Below are 16,607 nucleotides of genomic sequence, written 5' to 3'. Positions count from 1 at the left end.
CTGACATGAGTTCGTCACAAGCTTGACTTAGCACATGAAGCACACCAGTGAGCTATGGTTCGTGCATGAACATTAATGTCGTTTTTTATTTTTTATTTATTATTTTTCTTTTTTAATTTTGCACGAGCTTATTATTCCTGATCAATTCACTAAGTTTATACGAGTAAAAGGCTCAGACTCAACACAAAACAACTTTTTTAAAACCTGTTTCAGGTACTGTTTGCTCGAGCATGAGACATATTGACACGTCTCATGAGCCTACACTCCCCAACTAAAATTCGTGTAAGTCGAGCATGGCAGTCTCTAATCTTTATAGTTTCTTGCATATAAAAAACAGCATGATGTAAACTTCATGATTATGAATTTTATGCTTACTTTTTTCTTCTTTGGCCCTAAACCTATCTCAATCTTTATCATCAACAAAATCTCTCTATTTTCCCACTTTCAAGTCACACTCAAGATCAAACTTAGAAAATAGCATCATTTTATTTTTATACATTGATTTCTGTATCACTTTATTATTTCCATTTTAGTATTTAAAAAATAAAAAAAAAAACATTATATTGTGAGAGGAGTTACATTTTTATATCAAAGACCAACAACATCTGCAATTTTTGTGGGGTTGTGTTCTAATTTCTGCTAAAAAAAAATCGAATTTGTTGCTAAAACCCAAAATCTTTACATACCCACAATTCATTTCTCCTCAATTTTCTCCCTTTAATTTTGCAAAACAGTCAAACATTGAGGTTGGTCACAGACCAAATGGCAGCGTCAGAGAACATGGGTTTAGTTCCAACTCAAAGAATGGAAGACAACTTGAATTCTCAGCTCCTTTTTCAGAACAATAGCAACCCTTTAAGGTTCGGGCGGGGGCCCGTTAACCCGGGTTCGAAACCCGGGTATATGGATAATAAGCTCTTTAATATGGATCACCGTGAGAGGGGGTACTTCTCGCCGGAGCTCCGGCGAGGTGGTGATGGTGTTGGTGTTTATGAGGAGGGAACCGCTTCTCCGAGGCGAGGCGGGTCTCGGGATTGGAATGGGGGTGGACCCGCCTCGACACCGAGTAGCGGCGAGGAGGATGATGAGGAGGATGAGGATGATGAGGAGGATGATGATGAGGAGGGTGATGGTGAAGTGTTGGGATTGGTGGGAATTGGTGGGAGGAAGAATAGTCATAGTAGTGGTTGTGGAGGAAGTAGTAGTGGAATTGGGGATAAAATTGGGGTTGGAAATTCCAAGGATCATGGTTTATTTGGTAAGCTATGTGTTAATTTATTTTTTCACAAGTTTATTTACTTAAATTGTAGATTAAGGAGTTTGATTAAATAGACTATGGTATGTGATCTTAAGTCTGAATTTATTTCACAATTAGAAATTCATGAGTAGTGGTGATCAATGTTACCCAATTCGCGGTAAGAGAATGCAACTAGTTTTGTGGTTTTGTTAAATTAGTCCAAAACCGTACCATTCGTATGTTACATTCACAGTTCGTGGGGGGGAATTAGCGATATAGGTTACTTGTGGTGGTGATTGTTGCAGTGGTATTGGGCTATTGCCTATTGGGGAATGGGGATGGAATTGGTGTTGATATTAAGTGTCTGTCTTCAATTTGTAAGGATTTTATTTGCTACATTTGATTCGATTTTACAGCTTGAATTAGGGAGGTAGGCTAAATGGTATGAAATAGACAATGGTTGGAAGTTGCAAGTTTAATTAATTTAGAGATGTTATGTGATAATTCTTTTCACCACATAGAGAATTGGATGCAATATCAAGCCTGGACTTAAGAATCTTATGCACAGTGTCGACTGTCAAGGAGTTTGGCTATCCCGAATAGGGAGACAATAGTGATAAGAAAATGTTATGGACCAGTGCTATGGTTTGTTTGGGTGTGAAAGCTTTTGGTTAATTTGTTAATTTGTGATGGTAGGTTCATCAACTAGGCAAATAATGATCAAGGATGGGGGTATCTTGCAACCAGGGGGTAATGCGAATAGAGTCAGTACGAGTGAGAATGACCAGCAAGGAAGAGTAGGGAACTATCAAAAAATGGTTACAGTTGCAGAACATGATGGTGGTGATGTGTATTATATGCAGTTGTTGCAAGGAACAGAAGGCTGCAGCCAAGGTCAGAAGGATATAGCTGGGGACAATGGTTGTGGATTCAATGGAAGGAAGGACATCGCTATTACTAGTGATCCAGGAGAGTCACTGAGAGCAATTTTCTCTGATCCAATAACGTGAGTGCTTGTGGAAATTAAACTTCTCTTGTTTGACCAGAGGCCTGAAATATATCTACCCCCCCCCCCCCCCTCCACTTTCCCTTAAAGGCATGCGACGGAATCAGTCATAGATTTAGCCAATAATGGTTCAATTGAATGGGATCTGAGTTTACCTAGTATCATGCATGCAATTTACATAGGTCTGATGCTTACTGATTGCATGTCGCTGCGTTGTTAGATACATATATGCCTCTCTGTTGTGAGACTTGGACTCTTTTGAGTTATGATAAGCTGTACGTCAAACCCTTATTGGTGGGTTTTTTTGTTTTTTTTTGTTTTTTTTTGTGTGTCTGCCCACTGTTTTGAAAATGATGTGGCATGCGACGGAATCAGTCATAGATTTAGCCATCGATTGAGGCGTGTTTTTTACCTGTTTTGAATTGCTTAGAGAGTTTAGTTCATTGATTTGTTGCTAGGAGTCAGAATAATACCTAAACATTCTCATAGATTAACAATATAAAAAGAAGATTAAGAGAATAAGTAAAAGTTTTCAAAAAAAAAAAAAAAAAAAAAAAAAGAGAAAAGAGAATAAGTAAAAGTATAAGGTTGAAGTAAACGAAAGCAGAAGGAAAAGACTGTATTGAAAATTGTCAGGATGAATGTCACCAATTACCACAAAGCAAACATTCAAGAGGTTGGTGCTCTTCCTAGTAATGTTTTCTTTCTAGTCTGCTAAACTTTCACAGTGTCTTTGGATAAAGAAAAGGGAAGGAAAAGAAGGGGAGGGAGGAGAAGAGGGAAAGAGAGGGGAGGGAAGGATGGTGAGTTTTCCTTTCAAATCTCTCCATTGATGGAGGGATCAATTTCCTAATCCCTCCATTTCTCTCCCCTCCAATTCCCTTCCTTCCTCATTTGTTATCCAAATGAAAGATACCCCATCTCTCCATTTCTCTTCCCTTCCTTTCCCTCCATTTCCTTCAATCCAAACACACCGTTAGTGTTTTCCCACTTTTACCCCTGTTACTGCTTCTGTAACAAGCTCAGAAGGGACATTAACAGTGATAACCTTATCATTCCTCCTACCATAAGTGAAGAGCAATGAAGGCTTGGATTGATTCCCTATATGTGCCCTGGTATTGTTGTACCTTATTCTGGATTAATTAATCCTTTATTAGGCCTTGTTCATTTTACCCTTAAAATATAAGTTATAACTTCATACACCATCCTCGTTTAATTGTCCTGTACACTATTTTGGTCGGTCCTGGGATTATTGTCTCCAATAGCTACCTTACTCTCTCTTTCTTCATAGATCATCAATTCATCATCTCATGTGATGTGGGACCCTCCATTAATTCTTTCACCCTCAATCAAAATACTTCCTTCTATTAACTTGGCCCATAGCCTTTGCCACAATTTTTATTAAGGATAGGAGAGAGAAATGGTAGTTGGTGACCCTTGGTGCACATGATATACTTTATTACTCCCAAAAGTTGTCCCCATATGTACTTTATGAGGGTAATTTAGAGAATTTGTCTACCAAAAGCTTACCAAATATAGTATGGGTCAAGTAATATGACATTTCTATTTCAAAAATGTTAGTCAAGTAAATAGAAACGGAGGAAGTTTTTATTAATACTTTCCACTTTCTACCAAAAATGGCTACACTACACCATCATCAACTCTTCACGTGAGTGTCCAAGCCTAAGAGGACAATAATTTGATGTTCTAAGGATTCAAGGAGGGCTGTTAAGGCTACTACGTTCATTTTTCAAGTTATAACTAATCATAAGTTCAAATAAGGGGAAATAAGTCTAGATCAAGGCTAATAAGTTAATTATATAATATACATAAACTATGGATATCTTACATAAACTAATAATATGTAATTACTACAAAAGTAATGCTATCTATCCTCACCAAATTGCAAGCCATGAGCTTTGTAGTTTGAAGATCTTGTTAGGCTTTTGCTTCCTATTCTGTCTCTTTTACTCTTCTTCCCTCCTAAAATTTTACATTATTCTTCATCTTCTTTCCTTTGAAGCCTAAGACTATGGGTTTTGCTATTCTTTTATGTTTTGTATTATTATATTTTATCTTAAGAGTTTCCAAGTGAGTGTTTTCTGAAGATTCTATTTGCTAGTTCGCCATGACCCAATTGTTCATCTGAGTCTTTATGCTGCAAAGTTTTGGCTACACAGGGGAGCTCTAATGGATGATGCAATGATATTACCTTGTGGACACTCCTTTGGAGGCGGTGGAATTCAGCAGGTTATCAAAATGGTGAGTAATCTGAACTTCCTATGTAAAATGAAATGTAGCTGATGATCACATCCAACCCTCCCCCTCTTTCCCCCAGCGCGCCCCTTGAATCTTGATGCAATCTTTATGAAGTTGTTATAAGACCAATTCGATATGTCTGCAATGTTGATTTATCTTCTTTTTTGGCAACTTGGCATATGTAGTATTGATTGATATAGTGATTTGATCACTGATCTGGCAGCATAACTCAAGTTTCTGGCTTGGATTATTTGGTTCCATGTGCTATATGAGCTATGCGCCTATTCCTATTACCTACCTTATGTTATTGATGAGCCAGGAATCCATTAACTTCTTTCATGAGTGTAAAACATATTTGCAATGCTTAAGTTGCTGCCTGGTGAATGGCTGTGAATATTATAAAACTCAGTGTATGAATCTCATGTAGGTTGAGTAGGCACAGGTTTTTGTCAGAGCCTGTTGATCTATTACTAAGCTGGCAAGCCAGCAAACCCACCCATTAAAGCCCTTTGCTGATTAGGTGAGTGGTGACCTCAGCTATATGAATTCTTTGGTTGGAATATACGTAGTAGGAATTAATGATCCTTAGAAAGATTCTACAAATATTTTTATGTCCATTTACTCTTGAATTCATGAGTGAATTAAAGTTATTGATTGAGTATCCATTTCAGGATGGATATAGGTGATTCAAAACATTCTTTGAGGAGTTATGTGAGCAAATTGTCAATTGATTAAGAAATCAACCCAGTGATATCGACCTTGACTATAAGTCTATAACCCTTTATCTTATCTTCAATTATAAGAAATTTCTTAACAAGTTCTGAATCCATACCCCCCACCCCCCTCCCGGGCTATGCTCTTATGTCCTCAAAGGTTCTAAAGGATGACATATTATAAGCAACATAATCTTCCCACCCAATGAAAAGTGCGTTCTTTATCCCCCCATCCATACATTTCATGACCAGACTGTCCACAAGCTCCCAAAAAGCTTTAGAGCTTGGACTACTACTTTGTGGAACCTTAAAGCAAGTGAATGGTCACTGGTGAATCTCAAATCCAACCGAGGTGACACTAGTTTCCAACTGATCTGGTTAATAGTAACCCCAGTAAGACTACAATTACACATTTACACATAATTAATTTCATTCTAGACTAATGTTGAAAACTGCAGGATATCCAATACACCCTTCATCACATTTTAATCTTGTTTGTCTCGTACCCTTGATGTTAGCTGCATAAACCTGATCTTCAGCTGTTATTGTTATCGGCCATTTTGTACTTATGAAGCTTTATTTTATATTTATCTCTCTGGACCATTACATACTAGGCTATTTCTTACTCTTGTTGCACTTTCTCCTTAGTCAATTCTTACTTATATTATAGGTATTGTGACTTTTATACACTTCCCGCACTTTGTGTTCAGAAAGGATCCAGGCTTGTTAAAAGACAGTTTTTTGCAAGCTCATGACTGGGTAACTAGTACAAAATGACTTTGGATTAAAAAAAGAAGCTTTAAAGAGGAACTAGAAAATGTTTTTTTTTTTTTAATTTTTATTTTATATATATATATATATATATATATATATATATATTTTTTTTTTTTTTTCAATGACTTTGATTTTAAGTACGAAGTATTTTTTGTTCATTTGTTTAAAAGGGAATAAAGAGATTTCACAAAACTCTATTCAAGGAGAAATAATTTTGAACATTCTTATCCAACTACTATATAAGTTAGATCAAATGGTTTGTCATCCCACTCATTAGACTTTCATACCCCATCCATTTATCCCCTATCAAACCTCCCAAATCTCATTTGGGAAAAGATTGTTCTCAATCCTCTAACCTCCCCACTTTGGGTCCCCCCTTTCACTCAACTTCCCTCCCTAAAAAACATTCTACTATACCTATATCAATATATTCACTATTAATGAACAAAGCTAACTTCGCTAGTGGGTTTCCCGCTGCCAGTCCCAAGCATGGATAAAGGAAGAGGGTTACTATAGGCCAGTGACACCAGTGTAAAAAATTGTCACATATCTTGACATGAGCTACAATAATTGAGAGTAGTGCTAGGATGGGTGACCTCCTGGAAAGCCTCATGTTGGTTCATGTAGCCGACCCCATTTATGGGATTAAGACGTTCAAGAAGAAAAAGATTAATGGAACATAACTCCACTATAATTTCTCTTCTTTGAACCTCTCCCCAGGATAAATGAGAAGTTTCGGGTTCTCAAAAAAGAAACTTTTGTAAATTTTTGTGTCTAGGATTCAAGAAAAGATTTGACTTTTTAGTTTCCTGGATGGAGGGATTATAATTATCCTAAAGAATATACAAAATATCACTACTACTTCCTCCGTTCTTTATTAGTTAACGCGTTTCATTTTGGCGCGTACATTAAGGAAGGAAATAAGATATATGTAAAATACTAAATTACCCTCCACTTTACTCCCTGACACAGTCACACGACTCACACCCACCAGTCTTCGTACTCCTAGATATCGTCAAATTTGGTCATCATCTTCATTGATTACTGTAATTTCTTAATTTCTCTTCCTCTTTTTACAAGAACTCTCACTGCATTTAATTCCAGAAATCGTATAGATTAAATATTCAAAATAATTAAGAAATCTCAATGGATATTCGCAAGAAGGTAGGTGTGGCAGGCAAATTAAGGGAAAATTGTCTGCGTTGGTTTGGGCATGTAAGACGGAGACTCGAGGGTGCACCGGTATGACCATACGAAGAGTGGAAGAGTGGGACCATGGAGGGGTTAAACGAGGGAGAGGGAGACTGAAAATGACTTGGTTGGAAGGAGTTAGGAAGTACATGAAGTATATGGATTTGCATGAGGATGAGGCATTGGATCGTAAGGGATGGAGGAGGAGGATCTTTGTCGATGATAACACGGAATAATCAAATTTGGTTCATGTAGCCGACCCCACTTATGGGATTAAGGCTTTGATTAATTGATTGAATTAAGAAATCTCAATCAATTTAATTAACCTTTAAACTTCTCAGTTATAACATCAATCAAACATTGATTTTAATTGTTAAAATGAAACCCCCTCTACAGAGGAGTGAGAGAAAAAAAATTTATAATGAAGCTCAAGAGTCAAGACTCAACAAGACAACAATGGAGACACTATTATTCAAGCAAGTCCTTCGTTTTTTCTGCTCATATATTTCTAAAATATTTCAATTGTTAATTCTTGTACGAAAATCTGAACCTTTTTTTGTGATTGATTTTTGGTTTCTTTAAACTTCAAGAATGGTAGCTTCATGAGTGGCGAAGGTGGAGACCGAGATGGAAATGTAGAAAAAAGTGAAAAAAATTTTCCATAAATTTGCAAATAGATGAGGCGATGATGTTTTATACAGAGTAAATTTCATTTACAGTTTGATAATTTTGGAGAGAGAGTGAGTTATGGAGGAGAGAGGGGGACTGTTTATATCATATGGGTACAGAGGAGAGATATGCTGAGATGGGAACGGAGGAGAGAGGAAAGAGAAGGGTCTATTATCACTTTATCAGCATTGTGGGGAAGAGAAAGGAGGGCATAATTGTCATCTAACAATACAAACCTTACCTAAAAAGGAAACGTGTCAACTAAAAATAAACTTCCCAAAAAGGAATACGTGTCAACTAATAAAAAACGGAGGTAGTATTAATTAGCAAGGTTTTTATTTAATTCATTAATTAGAAAATTTATCGTTGCAAGATCAGCTGACTCAACCTTTTGAGATATTCTATAAACCTTCGATAATATTTCCCAAACATTTCCCAAAAGGTTAAAATTTATCCAGGTAGCTCACAAAAGCTAGAAGAGTCCTCCAAAGTATCCTTAAATTTATCCTACTTCTGATAATTGCCAATCTTGACAGATACTTAGGCAGTATTACAATATTCATTTGTCTGTAATTTGTGTACCTTAGGCAAGATCCTGGTCAGTGAGGCTCTGGAGGAGTTATGATAGTCATGCACCTCTCTTGTTTGTTCAATTCAGACTTAGAAAATTGGATATTAATACATGCTCCCTTGAGAACTTCTGTGAGTATTCCATTATTGGCAAATCTTGATCAGTGACGGCAATTCTTTGCTATTATGAAATGCTTTGTCTCTCTTTGTGTGTCTCCTGTGTAGGGTGGTGTGTGAGAGTGTTTTTTTTGTGTCTGATTAGCACATGCACACACACGTGTCAATATTATGGATTGCAGTTTTGAATGTATATACCCAGTAATGCCTTTTGTCATTCATCAGGCATTTTAAATCTCTCCTTGTTAATGTAGTGACTATCATTTGCTCATTGGTCAACATTAATGTAAAGTAGCATAGAACAGTGAATTACTGAATCACAGGAGCCTGCTAACAAAATCCTTGATACTTAGTTACTTTCTAATGTATTGGAGAGTTCAGTATTTTCTCAAGCTTTGACTTTATTACCTCCTCTTGAAAAACTATGATCAAATTATGTCTTTTCTTCTATTTGCAGAAAGCTTGCTATACGTGCTCGAATCCTGTAACTGAAGAGTCAGTGGCAAAAAATCTCTGTAAGTGATTAAATACAGAGATTGAAACTTTAGCTTCAATCAGTAATCTGCTCATGAAATTGAGGTCAATGTAACTCCCTTCATGTTGTGAATCTGCTGTAGCCACTTAGGAGAAATGAGTTTCTTTGCGAATTTCAACCTTTAGTTTAGTTGTGGGTTATATTTTATAAATCATATAATTTTCTGGTTGTTTTCAGCTCTTCGAACTGCTGTTCAAGCTTTTCGACGTGAAGAAGATTTACAGATGTACAAAGCTTCCAAAAGGAGAAGAGAGAGGCTTGAACAGGTCTCTTATGTTTCCTAGTGAATTCAAATTAACTGTTATTTTTTCCTTCTAATAAAAAAATTAAGTACTTTCAAGAAATGGCTTTTTTAGTCTGAGTTGTTGGGTGGAAGGGTGGGGGGCGAGTGGACAATTCATCTGTGATGGGAATAGTAGACAATCAGACTTGTTCAACCTAGATTTTATGTGGTAACTGAAATGAACTAATGTTGATTGATTGCTTGTCTGTTTTGCAGGACAAGGGTAATTATGGTGATTCATCTTTCTTAGATTCACCTAGAGGAAGAGGTGTACAGTTTCCATTCGTTGTGACTGACAGAGTCATCATCAAGGTTAGTGAAATAGTCACGTTTTTGTTTGTTTTGGCCATTTTATTTGAGGTTAAAAACTGATGATAGAACTGTAACTTCTATCAGGGAAACAAGAGGACACCACAACGCTTTGTGGGCCGCGAGGCAATTGTTACGACACAATGCTTGAATGGATGGTCAGTTGACTTACTATGTTCTACCCCCCCCCCCCCTCCTTACAGGAAAACACACACGTTTTTGAAAGGGTGTGCAAGTTACAAGTCAATATAAACTCACCACAAAATATACGCAGAAAACACTTCACTAATCAAATAGGTGAAAAATCCACAATCTTGTATTACTAATCAATCCTGTTAGTGATGGATCCCAACCGAGACAATCTCCATAGATCGTGTTAGTATGTAAATTCATCCCAAGAACACTCAACCATTAGCTTCTCAAAATCTCAAGACTGCATCATCAATCTCAAGAATGTACTCTTTCTTTAGAAAATATCAACCTTCTTAGGAATACTTTCTAACTTCCTAAGATTACATCACTAATGTATACTTGCAAGGCTTTTAACATTGAAATTCTTGCAAGGTGTAACTGCCTTATGAACACCCTCTAGTAACTTAAGATTCATACTTGCACCTAAACTTGGCTGTTTTTACATATATTGCACCACCCCTTGGCTTGTCCTTTTGTGTGCGCCACAACTCTCACTAGTCATAAACAATTAGTACTACCTTTGTTTCCGAAAGTTCTTAACATTTACTGTCTACACATAAAGTAAGGCAATTGGAGAGTGTGTTGATGTGATGAGTGGGTGTAGGGAAAAAAGTGGATAAAGTAGTAGAGAGAGTGGAATAGGAAGTGTTAAGAACTTTCAGAAACAACATAATAAGTGAGTAAATAGCCCATTACCTTCTCATATAGGACATGGTATTCTACTGTCACCAAAATATATTCTAGGCCTCTTTATATCCTAAAATTACACATCTTTAAGAAAACTAAATATAACTTATATGGCATGGGAATACCATGACCTGCACAGGCTTGCAGACTCCTTGCACCGCCGTGCCAATTGCCCAAGCTTCTCTGAACTTCTTTCTGACTAATTGGAATGCGTTTGCCACCCTCGGACTAATTCTTCTTTATTTTTCGTCGTAGCCTTTCTGAAACCTCTGGTACCCACTCCATGTTGGTCTTGAATCTATTATTACCCAATCACCACCACCACCACCACCCAAAAGAAAAAAGAAAAAAGAAAAAAAAAAAAAAAAAAAAAGAAAGAGAGAGAGAACTCTACGATGAGTTTTTTGCCCTTCAATAATTGAATTTGCTTTGTTGTTCAAGCATCCTAATTCTTCATTACTCGTAATGGCTAATTTGGTGAAAGCCTGAAAGGTAATAAACTAAGGAGATTGTAATGATTTTGTTTAAGGAGTATTTACATCTCATTTGAATGTCCAAAGTCATACATATCTTCGATCAGAAAACACTGATTTATTTTTATTATCCCTTCCTAGTTCCTACCATATCTTTGGGTGGTGTAGTAATGAAAATCAGTGAAGAGAATCAGCTACTTGGTGGTGGAGGTGCATTTTTACAGATAAAAAACTTATTAATGAAAAATCACTTGATAATTACTTGCGAACTCAGCACAATTCCTTTTATATAAACCTTAAACAAACAAGCTCTTGGGGTATCAAATGCCTTGACATGGTTGTTTACATGGATACGGACACTTCAATCTGATTCAAAAACATGTTAAAATGAGCAAAATGCTAAATGTTTGACTCATTGACACACTTGTTTTCAGAAATTTTACTGAGTCTGAGCAACATTGTATTCTGGAACTCTGCTAGAAAAAATTGGTTATAAAGGATAGTTTATACGGAGTAGCTCTTTTAGTAGTGACTTGAGTAAAGGTGTCGAGGTGGGCTGGGTCGAGCTGGTGGGTGGAGTACTATGACCATCCCACAAAGCCGGTCTATAAAGCTCGGAGTTCAACCCACCTCCCAATCGCTGTGATCTCTAGTCTCAACTCTTTAGATTACTTATTTCTCTTTATAAAGCTAGCTTGCTCATTACAGAGTACATTGTTGCATACTTGCATTTGTTGAATCAGTTTGCATCTAGTTTTACTTTAATGGAATAATTTGTGTCCTTTGTCACGAACATTCCTGAGAATTCCTTATTCTCTTGTTAGGTATGTGGTGAAGACTCTGGACAATGCAGAGAGTGTAAAATTGCAATATCGATCACTGGAAAAGGTTCCAGACAACCCTTCCTCAAAGCCAATTGCAGAGAAGGCGACACCAAATTGGCTGTAGCCCCAAAATGCTTCGGCGTTGCTTAATCTAACAATTTCAGGTCAGGATCTTTCGAGGGTGAAGACGACACTTTGAAGACTTGTATATAGAGGGAGTCATTTTCAATTTTCACCAGAGGAATATGCGCCTTTGTATCACTTCCTCTATTCCATTGTATGTAATTTTTTTTTTTTCAAATCTATTTTTCGTTTTATAACATAAGCCATAATCCCAAAGACAGATAATTGAGCCACGGCCCAGACTCGCATTGACTGAAAAAGCCCAATCCAATAGGATAAGTTAAAAAGGTTTACAAACATAAACAAATTCTCAAAGTGAATTTATAAAACTCACCCTAAAAATATGGTATCTATGTCCCCAAATTACAACAAAATTTTTATATTGTTAAATTTATCATGGCTTTAAACTTGAATTTTCTCGTTCTAAAATGTGTATGACACATCTAAAACTTAATTATGAATATTTACGAGCATTTCTTTTACAAATTGAAATGATGCACTCATTTCTGAACACACTCGGGTAAATAATGTCATGTAAAGGTTGTAAACCACCATCTTCAAAGTACATGTACAGATACCTTGTACATTTATTTCCAAAAATTATCCTGGTAAAAAAAAAATATATAATAACAAATAAATAAATAAAACACTATATAATTATATTTACTTCTGTGTTTACTATTCCAAAACATGTTTTTTACGAGTACATCTCAGAGTGATTTCCCAAAATAATGTAATAGCACAAACTAATTCTTTATATACATTGGTTTAAAAACTATTTTCTACGATACCGTCCACGCAGGCTCGGTTTCAAGGTTCGGTATTTGCAAGTATAAAACCACTAACATTGTTGGCGGTTTTAACTAATATAGAACCTATATTGGTATTAGAGTTTCTATGCGCATAGAACCTCTAATGGTATTAGCGGTTCTTTATGTAGAACCGCTAATACCATTAGCGGTTCTATATAATTTGGTTGTGAAAGCTAAAGTAAACGAGGTAGCTTTAACTTAGAGGTTCTATGCATAGAACAACTAATGGTATTAGAGGTTCTATGCATAGAACTGCTAATGGTATTAGAGGTTCTATGCATGGAACCTCTAATGGTATTAGCGATTCTATATATAGAACCTCTAATGGTATTAGCGGTTCTATATAGAACCGCTAACATTATTAGCGGTTTTATATTGCGAAATTCCAAACTTAGAAACCAATCTTACGTGGACGGTATTGTAGAAAATAATTTTTAAACCGACTTATATAAGAAATTAATTTGTATTTTAACAATATTCAAGGAAATCACTCCGTAATCTCAAAATAAATGGAAATCTGACAATACATAAATAATTGGGTTTTACCTGGAATATCACTATTGACACCCCTGCTCCACAAAGGCAAACAACGTACATGCGCTCCATAAAATCTAAGTTAAAGTGAGAATCATTTTCGTCTCTCAATAAAGTGGAATTACAAAGTTATGGCTAAATTTATATCTACTCCATCATTGTGTAATATTCTTTACATTTTGATGCTTACACTTCCTTTTCTTTTCCCCTCAAAAAACTGTGTTAGTCCCTACCATAACACCTTTAGTCTTTCCCCAAATAATGCATCACACCAGTTTTTGTTATTTTACAATAATATAGAGCCGAACTACTTTTTCTGTTCTTCAAATATTGTTAAATTAGTTTCAGCTGGAGTTTTCATTTTAAAATTTTCACACCCACCCCTTTTGATCGTCTATAGCAATTTATGTAAGGACAAACATATTCATGTGATATGTTCTTCAAGATTCATCACGATATACTTACAAAATTTTAACTTTTTATGATTTAAATTTATGTAAATATTCAAAGATAGATACCAATGGTTTAACTCGTGCTTTGGATAGTGTTATCCCCCGTGTTGTAATATATTAATAATGGAGAAAGCATAACTCTATAATAATAAGTTAAAAGTGAAAACATTTAATAAATAATACTAATGATGATTGACACGTAATTTTATCTTGAAAATATTACATAAACTGTCATAAATGTGACCCAACTGCAACCATTAACATGAAATTGTATTTATAATTAGATTGACATTAACGTTGTTAAACACACTCAATGACATAAACATTACTAAACACACTTAATGGCATGAATTATATCATTTAAAACCATTCCAGTAATTTTGTTTTTTTATACTCGTATATTAAGTTCATGTCGGTGAGTGTCTTTATGGCTAAGTTCATATCAATTTTTAAGATAAGTTCGTGTCAATGGTGGTAGTTGAGTTCACGTCCATTAGTTTAATTTTGCATTTTATCGTTTGTTCTCTAATATAAGAAATATATAATTAAGGAAATGATTTCAAAAAAAATATATATAATTAAGGAAATAATTATTACTAAAATGCTTATAGTTAGCTCTAAAGCCCTAAAGGATTGCAAATTTTAAACAACTGTGGATAAGAATGTGGAAAGGATGGGCTTTCTTCTCTTTTAGTGCAAATGTCCGATGATTTTAGGATATAGTTTTTTAAGTATTGGACCACTCTTGTCTTTAGTTTTTTAAGGTAATGGAACACCTTTTTTTTTGTTTTCTTTATCTTATTTTATGAGCAAGTTTCATGTGATCTCATTTTACACAACTTATTGTATGATACTAAGTGAGATAACTTATTATGAGATTACTTTATTCTTTATATATTCCGTAGCCCTTTTATGTGTGTAATGTCCTCACTTAGTAACTTCTAAAATTGACAAAAATCACTTCCTCTCATCCATCTAGCTATTAATTTGCATTCCCTTTGTAGTCTTACAACCATAAAACAATGAAAATTAAGGGGAAAATGAATAGGATATAGCTTCACCATGTTTGGATGTATGATGTTCATTAATCTCTTTATACTTTAATGATTATCAATTGTATAAAGTCAGAGATTCCCCCTTTATACTATCCTAAAGTTTCTTGTCCTTTAATTTATTCCCAAAGTTCAACAAATACCAGATTAAGAAGTGGTTTTCTAGGAAGCATGTACGAAATCAAATGCTTGAATCTACAAATAGACAAGATCAAGCGAGGAAGATGGAATGTTTTAGTTGTTTTTGTAACAAGGGAGCTAGAGGCTCTTTTGAGTATTTTAGTAAACTCTCTTTTTAGTTTGTAATAGTTTGTTGTGTGTATATATATATATATATATATATATATATATATTAAAGATGGTGTTGTTTTCAGCCAAGAAAACATTGCCGTTGATTGTCAAGTTTTAGAAGTTAACCATTCTTTGTTGGGTACTTGTGTTCAATTCGAGAGATTTTAGTTTAGGTCATAGTAAGGTGATGAGTCATGTTATTTACTTTGGGGACATGTTAAATTGATATCGAGTTGTTTACAAATCAAGTTAGATAAATCAATAACATAATCCTAAAAGCGAATCTGACATGACACTTTCATGTTCTGATTAAAAATTTTCCCGCCACTTTTACTTTCCCTTTTTTTTTTTCTTTTAATTACAAATCTTCATGAATATTAATTTATATATCCTATAATATTTAACTTTCAATTTAGCAACTATATACGAAGTATATTTTATATGCAATGAATATTTGAACATATCTCTAATATATTTTATAATAGGTATTTTTCTATAATAAATAAACATATAATACGTATAAGGTAATATATATTTGAATAATGTATAACTCCCATATTCCGTATCATTCTACATCGTAATTTTTTCTTTGAAAGTTTTTTTGCTCCAACCAGGATTGACAATTTAGCTTTTGTTATATATTTGTTGATTTATTTATAATAATAACACTACAATTCAATAACTATAAATATAAAATAAAAATAAAAAACCTTGATTATTAATTGTCACAAAAAATAAGTCAATTAAATTTGTATAAAACATTGTGCCGGTCAAAACATGCCAACAAAATAGGAACATATGGGGTATATATATACATTGCACGGGTTATAATTTACATTAAATTTCGTTCTTATATAAAACCCTATAATCATTATATTTGCGTTTTTTTAAAATGTTTAATGATTAATAACTTTTGATATCAATCAATATAATATAAAATTTGATTTTTTTTTTAAAAGAAATTCAAGTATTTGTTTTAATTAAAAATATTAATTTTTTAAAAATTATGTTAACTTGATATTTTAATTCATAATTAGGTTAAGTAAAAACCGTGCGTTGTACGGGACTTAAACTAGTTTTATATATAGTCTAAATTTATGTCGAATGACTCGAGTCATTATGAATCAAATAATTTTAGGGAGATAAATTAAATTTTTTACCTATTAGGTTTCTTTATTGAGCCCAACCCTAATGCACAATTGTTTAATATAAATATAAACAAGCCTTAGATGCATTTGGTAGTTGGGACAACCAACTCAATCCTAGTAATTCTAAGCACATGGGGTCATGGGAAATCTAAGTTAGTTTAACCAAAGAAACCAACGAAAATGAACCTAATAATATAAAATAGGACCTTCTTTGACTATTGAACTATAAACCAAACCAACTTAGAAGAATTTTCTTCTGAAGAAGAAAATTGAGAAGTTCAAGATTATTTTTTGATTTTGGGGAAGAATTCCTTGATTATATGAATTACAAAGTTTTAGGAGCAATAGAAGGAGAT

The 16,607-nt window shown here is 34.5% G+C and overlaps 1 protein-coding gene across 1 annotated transcript; it reads left to right on the top strand.

Annotated features, from left to right (window-relative positions):
- Nucleotides 1-426: 426 nt before the first annotated feature.
- Nucleotides 427-12,164, top strand: LOC110704455 (U-box domain-containing protein 62-like). The gene is made up of 8 exons (XM_021882241.1): nt 427-1,258; nt 1,934-2,243; nt 4,424-4,505; nt 8,994-9,051; nt 9,249-9,337; nt 9,571-9,666; nt 9,751-9,821; nt 11,840-12,164. The coding sequence occupies exons 1-8, from the start codon at nt 763-765 to the stop codon at nt 11,961-11,963; spliced, it is 1,326 nt and encodes a 441-aa protein (XP_021737933.1). The 5' UTR covers nt 427-762; the 3' UTR covers nt 11,964-12,164.
- The last annotated feature ends 4,443 nt before the right edge of the window (nt 12,165-16,607 follow it).

This window comes from Chenopodium quinoa, unplaced genomic scaffold (assembly GCF_001683475.1).
Source record: "Chenopodium quinoa cultivar QQ74 unplaced genomic scaffold, ASM168347v1, whole genome shotgun sequence".
NCBI lineage: Eukaryota > Viridiplantae > Streptophyta > Magnoliopsida > Caryophyllales > Amaranthaceae > Chenopodium > Chenopodium quinoa.
This window is presented reverse-complemented; position numbering and strand designations above follow the sequence as displayed.